The sequence below is a fragment of the Salvia hispanica genome, chromosome 2, assembly GCF_029641045.1.
Source record: "Salvia hispanica isolate PSC_SH4W2 chromosome 2, Shi_PSC_v1, whole genome shotgun sequence".
NCBI lineage: Eukaryota > Viridiplantae > Streptophyta > Magnoliopsida > Lamiales > Lamiaceae > Salvia > Salvia hispanica.
The window spans coordinates 65,545,404-65,557,424 of record NC_142693.1 but is presented as its reverse complement, the minus strand read 5'-3'; the positions used below and the strand labels follow the sequence as shown (position 1 = coordinate 65,557,424).

Here is a 12,021-nt window from a genome sequence, read left to right as displayed (position 1 = left end):
TCTTCTGCCATCTTTTTGTACATTTAGCAGAAAGATGACAGAAAAATTAATGGGACTGCTAAAGCGGGACAGAGAGAGTATTATAATGTATTTAAATATTCCCGAGTAGAGAAAAACAACCCCCAATTCAAATTATCTACATATATATACTTTCAAAACACTTTGCCTCAAAACTAAACCTCTATTCCACACTCCAACTACCCTTCCCTCCCCATCTCCAGCATACCTAAAAATGTCAACACCTCCGATCAAATTCGGAATCCTCGGCTGCGCGACGATCGCCCGCAAGGTCTCCCGCGCCATCGCCCTCTCCGGAAACGCATCCATCTCTGCCATCGGCAGCCGATCGGCCGAGAAGGCTGCCGAGTTCGCGCGGGAGAACGCCTTCCCGGAGACGGCCAGATCCTACGGCTCGTACGACGCCGTTCTGGATGATCCGGACGTGGACGCGGTGTACGTGCCGCTGCCGACGAGCCTGCACGTGCAGTGGGGCGTGCTGGCGGCCCGGAAGGGGAAGCACGTGCTGCTGGAGAAGCCCGTGGCGCTCAGCGTGGCGGAGCTGGATGTGATACTGGCGGAGTGCGAATCGAGTGGGGTGCAGTTCATGGACGCTACCATGTGGATGCACCACCCCCGGACCCACCGGATGAAGGACTTCCTCTCCGATTCTTCCTCCTTTGGCCACCTCAAATCAGTACGTTTCATTTTTTGCATTTTTAATTCACCAAAATATCGGTTTTTTTTTCCTATTTTGGAATAGTCATATAAACACAAAATAACTGTTTTTTTTATTGGAAAATTGGTCTCTAAAACCATGAAGTTTGCCCAAAATTTGGTATTTCCTATGAACTTTGAAATTGATATATAATATCACGAACTTTGCATTTTGTTTGGTATTTCCCAAACTCACTCAAATAAGATATTTTCATCAAAATCTTATTTAACATAGGCAACCGTGATATGTTATATAATATTTGAAACCACTTTTTAATTTCATAACATGTAGCATAAAAAGTCACGTTGAAAACCACGTTGATTTAATTGTGTCAAGTATGATAAAAGCCTCGTAAGTTAGTCAAATATAGTAATAAACACGTCATGGGAAATACCAAACAAAATGCAAAGTTCGTGATATTATATACTAATTTCAAAGTTCATGGAAATACCAAATTTTGGGCAAAGTTCATGGTTTTAGAGACCAATTTCCCTTTTTTATTATTAAAGTATTGTTTTGAGCTTAATTTACATGAATAGACTTAATTCACAGCCATTATAGAAAAATGTGGTTAATTTACTACTCCTACTATTATTCCGTAATTTTGACATCTTTAATCATTTTAGCGGTAAATTTGAGTGGAATGACATCGTTTTATCTTCAATTTAGGATAAAATTTTTGTAATTTAGGATGAAATTTGCAGTGCTTCTACTTCTAGCAATGTACTAATTTCTAGTGTTTCTAGATTTATAGAGGCTAATCTCTGTTGTATTAGTAAATTAGAATTAAAAAAATAAGTAAAGTATAAAATAAGATCGTGACAGAGTTCGTCTTTTAATTGATGTTTGTGACTTACGTGTTTGGATTAAATTGGGAACTTACTTTTCAAATTTAAATAAGACAGTTGGTTACGTGATTTAGAGGAACTTCTCATAATTTCAATATCGTTATCGAAATTTCGTGTCAAAATAGGAAGTGGACTATATTTTTGAGGCATTATTGTGTTAGTTGAGAATTTGATTTTTTTTCCCCATATTTTCCCCCTGTTTTCCTACTCTAGTCCACTTATTGCTAATTTGTAGTAGTAATAAAATGCGTGATATTAATTGATTCCGTATCTCTTTTATTAGTACTTTATTATTTTTGTTTTGAACTGTTTCATTAATAATATTGTAGCTTTTTCACTCGTTACTTTTAGCTCCGAGCATTCCTCTTCGTGTAAAAAAAAACATATTTCAATTTTCAAACATAAATAAGGAGTGTATTATTTTTCAATAGGTGGAGAGTAAATTTATATTTCCGGCGGGCAAGGATTTTTTAGAAAACAACATTCGTGTTAAGCCGGATCTCGATGCCCTAGGCGTTCTCGGTGATGCAGGATGGTACTGCATTCGATCGATCCTGTGGGCCGCCGATTACGAGCTACCTAAGTCCGTAATCGCTTCACCCGACGCGGTCCTGAACAATGCCGGCATCATCTTGTCTTGCAGTGCTAAACTGCAATGGCAAGATGGCAGGGCCGGGACCTTCCGTTGCTCGTTCCTAGGTGACCGAAACATGGACCTGACAATAGCTGGAACGGAGGGCACTTTGTCCGTTCGCGACTATGTGGGCCCATTCGAGGAGAAAAAGGCTAGTTTCACCACGGTCGTGAAATCGGGTGCGACGTTAGAATCTCGTGAGCATGTCGTTACGACGGAGCTTCCTCAGGAGGCTCTCATGGTGAGGGAGTTTTCTAGGTTGGTTGGGAGCATCAAATTTGAAGGAGCCAAACCGGAGAAAGAATGGCCAACTCTTAGTAGGAAGACTCAAGCTGTGGTGGATGCGGTGAAGGTGTCTATTGATAGGGGTTATGAAATTGTTGAGGTTGTGTATTAGAATGGTTTAGGCGTTCGTGTTTGTGTCGGTGTTCGTAACACTATAGACTATATGTGAGGTGTATTAATAAAGTGACACATTGCTTGAATGGGTGTCTACTTTGCTAAATTTTCTTTACTTTTATATTACCTCAGTCTTTTAAAAATTGAAACTTTTGAAATAACATAAGGTTTTAATGTCCTATTGATAAATTAAAAATAGTTGAAGTATTGTTAGTGAAGAATGAGTCCTGAGAAAAATATTTTAAAATAAAAAAATTTAATTTTAAGGAACAAACCAAAATGAAAATAGTTAATAGTGGAGTAGTATTATTACTCCCTCCGTTGAAAAATAAAATAGACACATTTTGTCATATTTGGATATCCACAAAAAATAGTCTCATAAATTACCCATTATACTTTATCCATTTTTTGTCCTCACTCCCATACTTTGTCTATTTTTTTCTATATCTTTTTTACTTTGTCTATAATATATACTACCTCCGTCCCTCAAATTTTGACACAGTTTACCATTTCGGTCCGTCCTTGAAAGTTTGACACACTTTACTTTTTACCATTTTTGATAGTGGACCACATATTCCACTAACTCATTTATACACACATTTTATTATAAAACTAATACTTTAAAAGTAGGATCCACATCCATCAACTTTTTCAACACACTTTCCATTACATTTCTTAAAACCCGTGCCGGGTCAAACCGTGTTAAAATTTGGGGGACGGAGGTAGTAATAAGTATAATAAATTTGATTTTGAAGCTATGCATGTAATTTGTTTGCGGCTTTTTTCAGTAATTTTTGTTAGTTTTTTCATATTCAATTATTTTATGGATTTTCACACACTAGTAATTTTTATTGATTTTTCACTAGTAATTTTATACTACCTTCGTCCACCAAGATTTGTCTCATTTTTCCATTTCCTTCCGTCCCCCAAAATTTGTCCCATTTCACTTTTACCATTTTTGGTAGTAGACCTCATATTTCACTAACTCATTCCTACTTACATTTTATTATAAAACTAATATATAAAAGTAGAACCCACAATCCACTAACTTTTTCAACTCACTTTCCATTACATTTCTTAAAACCCGTATCGGGTCAAAGTGGAACAAATTTTGATGGACGGAGGTAGTATATATATATCACTTCAATTTATAATCATAAAAAATGATTTTATGATTTAAGAAAATAAAATAATGTTTTAATTTCATACATATTTTATAATATTATATGATTATAAAAATAAATTTTAATGTGATTCTCTTTACTATAAAAAATTTATAATAGAAAATAGCATTTGATTTAATAAATATCAAAATATATCATATGATCTATAAATATATAAAGCCACAATTTTAGCTATTCACTTTTTCTGCCAAACTTAATAAAAAAATACCCAAATTGTTTGGAGTTGTCATTTAACATATGTCAAATAGATACAAAGTAATTGCCCACAAACTACTAAAAACATTGGATAATAATACACATTACAAAGCTGCCAATTTTACATATTGAGTAATAGAGATAATAGTAGTATTATAGAAACATTTAGTTTCAATCTTCAGCCATGTGCTTTGAATCAATATAATGTCAATCAACCTGAACAATTTCACTTTAGGGGCTTGTTTATGAAATAAGCCTATCAGAAATTTACTCAAGGCTGAAATGAATTTATTAAAATTAAAATCCATTCAAAATGGAGGTAAAATAACTAAAACTTTGCCTATAAATACCAGCTCTCTTAAACGAGGGTGTGCATGTTAGAGTTTGTATACTAGAAATCACGTTTCGAGTGATTGAATACTGTAAAACTCTTATTTTATTTTTCAATGAATAAAACAGATTATTTTTGTCATAATGTTGTTATGTTTTACATTTAATGGATGTTAATGCATGTTTAAATGTATAAGTTAACTTAACAAAGTCTAAGTCTTTGTTTCAGTAGACCGGTTGTGGACGTCGTCCACTTTAAGGTAATACGGTCAGTTCTAAACAAAGAAAAATATGAATTTCACAACCTAGATGGAATTAGACTAACCATCGAGAAAGGTTGCAATGTCAGTCCGCATATTTCTAAGCCTTACTGAAATAAGATGACATTGGTGTGGTATAGCACTGAACGGATCTAACAGCAAGACTTGCCTTAGGCTATCTACTGAAAGGCGAGGTCTTGATAAATATTTATTTCTTAATCAATGTAGGTTAGCATTGAGCATACGGTATTGATTATGCATTGCTTTGACTTATCAAATGGTGCGGGTTTTTCGTAGCCCAATTATCCTGATATATTGGGCAGTGGTGATCGATATCTAGCGGTGCTAGGATTGCTATTATATTGAATCGTGCACGAGGTGAGTCTCGTTTGATAATGTCCTCAAGAGGAGCGCGAAACGAAGTTTTATTATTCGGAACCTAGCTAGTTGGAGTATGATTACTCTATGAATAATAAATAAGTGTTTCATGCTAAGTCCACTCTTGGAATTAATAAGAAGTTAATTAATTAAGTCAATAGTAGACATTAATTAATTAATGGACATATTAATCTTAAGCACGGGAAATGAAAGATAAACGGAAACCCGGATTACTTATAATTTCGGATTTGGATGGGGAGAGTTCAATATTACTTCTGTAGTGACTGCTCGTAATATTCCAATTATAACTTATATTAAATTGTGGGTTCAATTTAATTAGTAAAAAGTAAATTGGATGAGCCCATATCCAAAGCCTTCCATAGATCCTTGTCTGGGCCCAAAAGGAACTTAATATAAATTGGAGAATAAAGGAGACAGAAAACACAATTTCTCATTATTGTGATTTTCGAAAATTCCCTCTCCTAAGCTGAGGAGAATTTCGAAATCCTCTCCTATTCCAAAAAGGATTTCTTCTGTCTTCTTTATTTAAGTCCTAGTATTCTAGTAAGATCAGTCCACACTGATATTGGAGTACAGTTCGGGAACCAGAGAGAAGATTTGTGGTCTAGTACTCAAAGCATCACGTGGAGAAGTAGCTAGCCATCTTCAATTCTTTGGAGAATTAATTAGGTATTTTTCTGCTCCGTAGAAAAGCATATTTTAGGTTTTCAATATTCTTAAAGCATGATTAATTCAAGTTATGAGCATGATACATGTGATAATTACGCGAATAGATTTTGTCTAAATAATCTACTAAATAGATCTGATTATTATATGATTTATTATGAAACGCACGCTTTCGCTGCCAGCACCAACAGTGCATATTTTCAAAACAAGAAATCAACTTCTTTTCTCTAAATTTGTTGTATAAAATTAATGGTTCATATATTAGAAATCATGAACCTGTTTTAGTTGTTTTTTCTTTCAATGCTGTTTATTTGCACTAATGTAAATGTAAATGATGTAAATGTTAATGAGGTAGTAAATAATTAGAAGAAGATTTACAGATTTAAGGAGATGAAAATTTTCAGATGTGGTAAAAAATCTTTGCGGAAGAGGTCAAAAAGTTGAGAAGAATCTCAAAGAGAAATACACTAAACATTATAAAGTCTGAAAGGGTAAATAAAGATCATTTTCAAAGAAATAGAATTGAAATTATATATTTATAATAATCTCATTTCCACTATGTCAAGGTTTTAGAATAAAATCATCCATCATGAAGTAAGTTCAAAAACCAATAACCCCACAAGAATAAAAGATTATTTGGAAGAGAACAAGGATGAAACAAGAATTTTTCAAATTGAAAAACTATACTGTATATCTGAATGAAAATTAAATGACAAAATCAAATAAAAAACTTAACTTTGAACAATGGGCAGAGCTATTGTGAGTGACAAGATTTGTTTGCCTGGTTGGTGTTTTTAACAAAGCCCAAATAAAAGTAAATAACGAAAGCCTGAAGGAAAATAATTGTACTTTTATCTTTTTATATTGACGTTTTAGTGAAGAAAAATGAAGGTATTGGACTTCTTTTAGTTCTTTATTTCTCAATAAATTTAATCTGAATATATATTGATCCTCACTACTCGAATGAAATTACATGATTTCATGAAGTACTTATCATTTCTAACTAATCTACACTAAATTTTGATTAAACAATACGAGTACTATTAATTAAAATTAAGTCTACAAAAATACATTTTAACTATCTCAATTTAAATATCAAAAATTTATTCCATCTATAAAAATGTTTTATTTTCAGTAATAAAATAGAAACAATCATTTGGGAACATATTTTTTGATTTTTTATTTTTATATCATTTTATAGAATGTATAATTTGCAATTAGTTTTTAATACATTAATGTATATCATACTTGAATATTTCAATGATAATTTTTTACTTCTTTTTTATAACAAAAGTAATTATTTTATTAGTTGTGATTTTATGTATAAACTGAAGCTATAGATGATAAACATATGCTAATAAGTTTACTTATTGCAATATTTGTTGTAAATATCATTAAACCATTACACTTATATATATCAGAAATAACTAATTTGTTTTAAAAAATAAATATGGATTTAATAAAGTGTTAGAATACAAATGAGATATGTCATATTCTAATTTATTAAAATGGAAACATAATTATTTCAACGTTATAGTATGTTTTACTTTGTTCCTTATCCACTCAACTCACAAAATAAAAATATAAAATACTATGCCGAATAGGAAATGTTTCATTTAGAGTGAGAAGAGAGAAGTACATTTTTTAAAGTGTATATAAGATATAAGTTTTTATTTCTGTTGAATTATTCATATTTATAGAAGTATTCATTAAGTGAAAATCATATGTCCCGTGCATAGCACGGGAGTTAATACTAGTATTAGTAAAATATGTGTTATGCTCTAAAAAATCTATTCACGAATTAATTTTCTCACCAACCATTTTTCACGTGTCGATTACGTAGTATTTTGGGCCCTATATGTGTTATGCTCTAAAAAATCTATTCCCTAATTAATTTTCTCACCGACCGTTTTTCAGTGTCGAATATTTTAGCCCCCACCATTAAAGTTTTGGCTCCACCACTGCAACCTCATACAGTTATCCATAACTATCGATGCAAATTGATAGTAGCCAATAAATATTTACACCAAACATAGCACCATTTTCACAAAAAATGGCCACCGATTCTCCTCTGGCGCCGGCGCCGGTGCGCTTCGGCATCGTGGGCTGCGCCAACATAGCGCGCAAGGTGTCGCGCGCCATCCTCCTCTCCCCCAACTCCACCATCGTCGCCGTGGGCAGCCGCTCCGCGGCCAAGGCCGCCGCCTTCGCCGCGGAAAACGGCTTCCCCGCCGCCGCCAAGGCGTACGGCTCCTACGACGCCGTGCTGGACGACCCCGACGTCGACGCCGTGTACATTCCGCTTCCCACGAGCCTCCACCGCCGCTGGGCCGTGGCGGCGGCGCAGAAGAGGAAGCACGTGCTGCTGGAGAAGCCGGTGGCGCTGAACGCCGCCGAGCTGGATGAGATCCTGGCGGCGTGCGAGTCCGGTGGGGTGCAGTACATGGACGCCACCATGTGGGTGCACCATCCTCGCACGGCCGAGATGGAGGCGTTTCTTGCCGATCAACAGCGCTTCGGCCGCCTCAAAGCGGTGAGTATTTTTTTATTTTATACTAGAATTAAAAAACGGAGCGTTTTACCAACTAAGTTATCTGAGATCCGAGCTATTTGTAAAGTTGATTTATGTAAAAAAATTCAAATTGGGTTAAAAACATATGAGCAAAGTATTATCCAATGATTTGCTCAAAATGATGTATCTTAGGATTGTGAGTAATTATGGTTAGTACATTTGGATGAAATTGAACTAAAAATCCAGCACCAAAATTATATACATAAACTAAACAAAGGGATAGTTTTGTTGAATTTATTGATTTGTTCCTTCAAAAAACTAAAAGTAATGTACATCATATACTTTAATTTTGTATGTGTCCAAAAAATGACCTTTTTGAAAATTGTTTTCTGTGTTTTTTTTTCATTAAATTGGGTTATATATATAAAAAATTATACCCAATGATTATTCAACGCATCTTAGAATTAGTCAACTGAACTAAAAAAAAATCTCAGTACCAAAACTCTTTACATACACCAAATGAAGGGATAGTTTTATTGAATTTATTGAATTGTTCATTCAATTTTTCTAGTTAACTTAAGTAGTTGTATGGAGTTGCTACTTTAGTAGTCCAGATTGCAATAATTAGAAGGATCATTTAGCATCCGGTGATAATATAATGATCATATCACTTATATATAAATAATCATATTGCAATCGAATCATATATACCATATAATACTTTTTCATGTGTATATTTATAAAATTTCGACTCATTTAACAGATACATTGCATTTTCTCACATTGTGTTGACCAAGATTTCCTCAAAAATGACATCCGTGTAAAGCCGGATCTCGACGCTCTAGGCGTCCTAGGGGATGCCGGGTGGTATTGCATCCGGGCGAGTCTTTGGGCAGTCAACTATCGCCTCCCAAAGACCGTTACCGCTTTCAAAGGTGCAGAGTTGAACGAAGCAGGGGTGATCCTTTCTTGTGGCGCGTCCCTGCTTTTCCCTGATGGTGAGGTGGCGACCTTTTATTGCTCGTTCCTAAGCAATTTGACTATGGAGATGAGCGTTCTCGGTGTCAATGGATTCTTCCGTCTCCACGACTTTATAATACCATTTCAAGAGAATGTTGGGGCGTTCTATGTCAATTCCAACACTAAATTTGCCCATCTATCATTAGGGATCGAGCCCGAGCCAACAAAGCAAGTTGCTCGGGCGGACCTACCTCAAGAAGCCCTAATGGTGAAGGAGTTTGCCTCTTTGGTGACCAAGATTCGAGACCATGGGTCGGAATCGGAGAAAAAATGGCCTACTATAAGTAGGAAGACTCAGCTAGTCGTCGACGCCGTGAAGGCGTCGATCGACAAGGGCTACGTGGCAGTTGAGATTGTGGAGTAGCTTTTAATTTGCATATTCAGCTACAATATAAAAATGTATGTGAGGTTGTTTCAAGTAAAATAATTATGTAGATTGTACGATGCATGTATATTTGGTTTGTTTTGTCTCATACGGCAATTTTGCTTAGAACCAAACTAATTAGTTAATAAATTTGAATCCATGCTACATAGTACTCCTCGGTTCTTTATTAATAGTTAGCATTTCTTTTTGGCATATACTCTCTCTGTTCGCGAATATGAGTCCCATTTTTCTATTTTAGTCTGTTCGCGAATAAGAGTCCCGGTTGACTTTTACCATAAATGGTAATAGGGTCTCACATTCACCTAAATCATTCCACTCACATTTCATTTAAAACTAATATATACAAGTGAGACCTCTATTCCACTAACCTTTTTCCATCCACTTTTTTCAACAGTTTTTAAAATCCGTACCGCCAAGGAATGAGACTCCTAATGGCGGACGGAGAGAGTACTACTAGTTTAAGAATGGTATGTTAAGTGGATAGTTAATAAAGTAAGAAAGAATAGAGTAGAGAAAATAAAATATATAAATGGAGGAATTATTTTTTATCAAAAACAAAAATAATTTGATTATGTTAAAACTTTCTAAAAAAAAATGACTCAGTTGACATGAAATAGAGGGAGGACATTCATATGCTGGAGGGAGTACTTTTATTGGCTTATACTTTAAAAATCATAGTAAATTAATTAGAGATATGTAACCTGATTTCAATATACCGATCTAATCCAATTTGATGTTAGCACTGAATTTGAAGCCCAACAAAACAAAATAATGTGAATATAGTATATATTGGCCCATTAACCATGTAGCAGTAACAGCTTCGTTTATTATTTAAATAAAGGGATGAAAATTTTTTAAGAAAAAAAGAACAATCAAATTCAATAATAAACACCAAAAAGTGGTAGTACAACTGAAGGCTAATTTTTCTAGGGTTAATCACCCATTCATGTGCAAAAGGACCATTAAATTTCGAGAAACTTTTGAGTTGTAATATTTAAGCAAGTGATATGGGTGGGCGAGCTTAGCAAAATTGTCAACGATTATATGCCTAAATAAATCATAATTAACTCGTTCAAGAAAACAAACATTCATATTTGGATCTTAAATAAGCGAGTTTGGAAAGTAGTCTATAATCGGACGTAACATAATTAAATATTCGTGTGCACAAATAGAAGTAGAACCATAAAGGAAGTTATCTCACACGTTCGCATATGTACGTTAATAGGAGAACAAAGTTTCATTTATTTTTTCAATTTTTCTTAGAAACAAGGAAAGTAATAAAAACAAATAAAAGTAACACCAATTTGTTTTGGGCTCCAATACGCTTATATGTAAAATGTTAGTAGTATTTTGTATATACACAATATAGTTTATTTATTTTCTTTGTTATAGCTTAATTTACTGATAGAAATTTATGAATTTCATCTTGAAAATAAATTGATAATAGGAGGAAAGGCTTATAAGTCTTGTATAGTGGATCAAGCCTTTGTGTACATCAATGTGTATCTGTTTTGATACCATTATAGAAATCTATGGATTTCATCCTAAAATCAATTGGTGATAGGAGGAGAAGTCATGAGACTATATAGTGGATTAAGCTCTTTGTGTACACTAGTGTGGAATATTGTTAAATTCATTTTATGTTTAATTGCCGACATTTACATTTAATATGTACATACAAATATAGGGAGTATAAATTATGAGATTTATTAGAAATGGGTCACCCCTTAAAATGCCTTGTAAAGGAGAAGGTTATCCATGCTATTATAGGTGAGCTAGGATCGTTACCAAGCCGGTGTGAGATAAGATATTAAGAAATTTAACACGCCCCCTCACGTGTGGGCCGGAATGACACATCGGACTTCCATCACATGGGTAGGCAAGAAAAGAGATAAACTCATCATCGACTTGAGCCCGCTCTGATACCATATTAGAAATGAGCCACTCACCCCTTAAAAGACTTTATATAGGAGAGAGTTATCCATACTCTTATAGGTGAGCTAGAATCGTTACCAAACCGGTGTGAGATAAGATATTAAGAAATTTAACAAGATTCTAAACAATAATATTGGTGAATCTTGGTACTATAACTAACAATTGTTTTTATGTTTATCTTGGAATCGTCAATTCGTGTGGAATTGAGATTTGTGCATATTTTTTTGCTCAAATTTATGAATTCTGGAAAAGAGTTACCAATTGTAGAAATTAATTGATCTTTAAGTTCTTGTAAGTTATTTTTAAAAACCATTTTATCTAAAAAATTTTGTAATGAAGCCGATATATTTTGTTATCCCCTTTTTGTTCACAATAATATTTGGGACATAAAAGGCCTAGCTACGTATCTAGAAATGCATGATTCAACTTATGAAACAATATTATTAACCTTCATTAATCTTGAGATTGCCTCGATGATATATATCCATCGGTTAATTAAAAATAAATACTTATTGGGTTTTGAATTTCTCAATTATAGA

General features: G+C 34.1%; 2 protein-coding genes across 2 annotated transcripts; both read left to right on the top strand.

The window, feature by feature from the left end:
• The first annotated feature begins 142 nt into the window (after positions 1–142).
• LOC125221752 (putative oxidoreductase At4g09670) lies at positions 143–2,682 on the top strand. The gene is made up of 2 exons (XM_048123983.2): positions 143–694; positions 1,995–2,682. Exons 1-2 carry the CDS (start codon positions 233–235, stop codon positions 2,592–2,594), a joined length of 1,062 nt encoding a protein of 353 aa, XP_047979940.1. The 5' UTR covers positions 143–232; the 3' UTR covers positions 2,595–2,682.
• A 4,899-nt stretch (positions 2,683–7,581) lies between these two features.
• On the top strand, positions 7,582–9,698 carry LOC148932970 (putative oxidoreductase At4g09670). Its single transcript, XM_089065470.1, has 2 exons — positions 7,582–8,163; positions 8,906–9,698. Exons 1-2 carry the CDS (start codon positions 7,684–7,686, stop codon positions 9,524–9,526), a joined length of 1,101 nt encoding a protein of 366 aa, XP_088921596.1. The 5' UTR covers positions 7,582–7,683; the 3' UTR covers positions 9,527–9,698.
• The last annotated feature ends 2,323 nt before the right edge of the window (positions 9,699–12,021 follow it).

Bases quoted from the DNA above. Each gene is read 5' to 3' on its own strand.
- LOC125221752 (XM_048123983.2), top strand. From the start codon at position 233: ATGTCAACACCTCCGATCAAATTCGGAATCCTCGGCTGCGCGACGATC. The intron at 695-1,994 runs GTACGTTTCATT...ATTTTTCAATAG, and splicing joins CCTTTGGCCACCTCAAATCA to GTGGAGAGTAAATTTATATT.
- LOC148932970 (XM_089065470.1), top strand. From the start codon at position 7,684: ATGGCCACCGATTCTCCTCTGGCGCCGGCGCCGGTGCGCTTCGGCATC. The intron at 8,164-8,905 runs GTGAGTATTTTT...CTCATTTAACAG, and splicing joins GCTTCGGCCGCCTCAAAGCG to ATACATTGCATTTTCTCACA.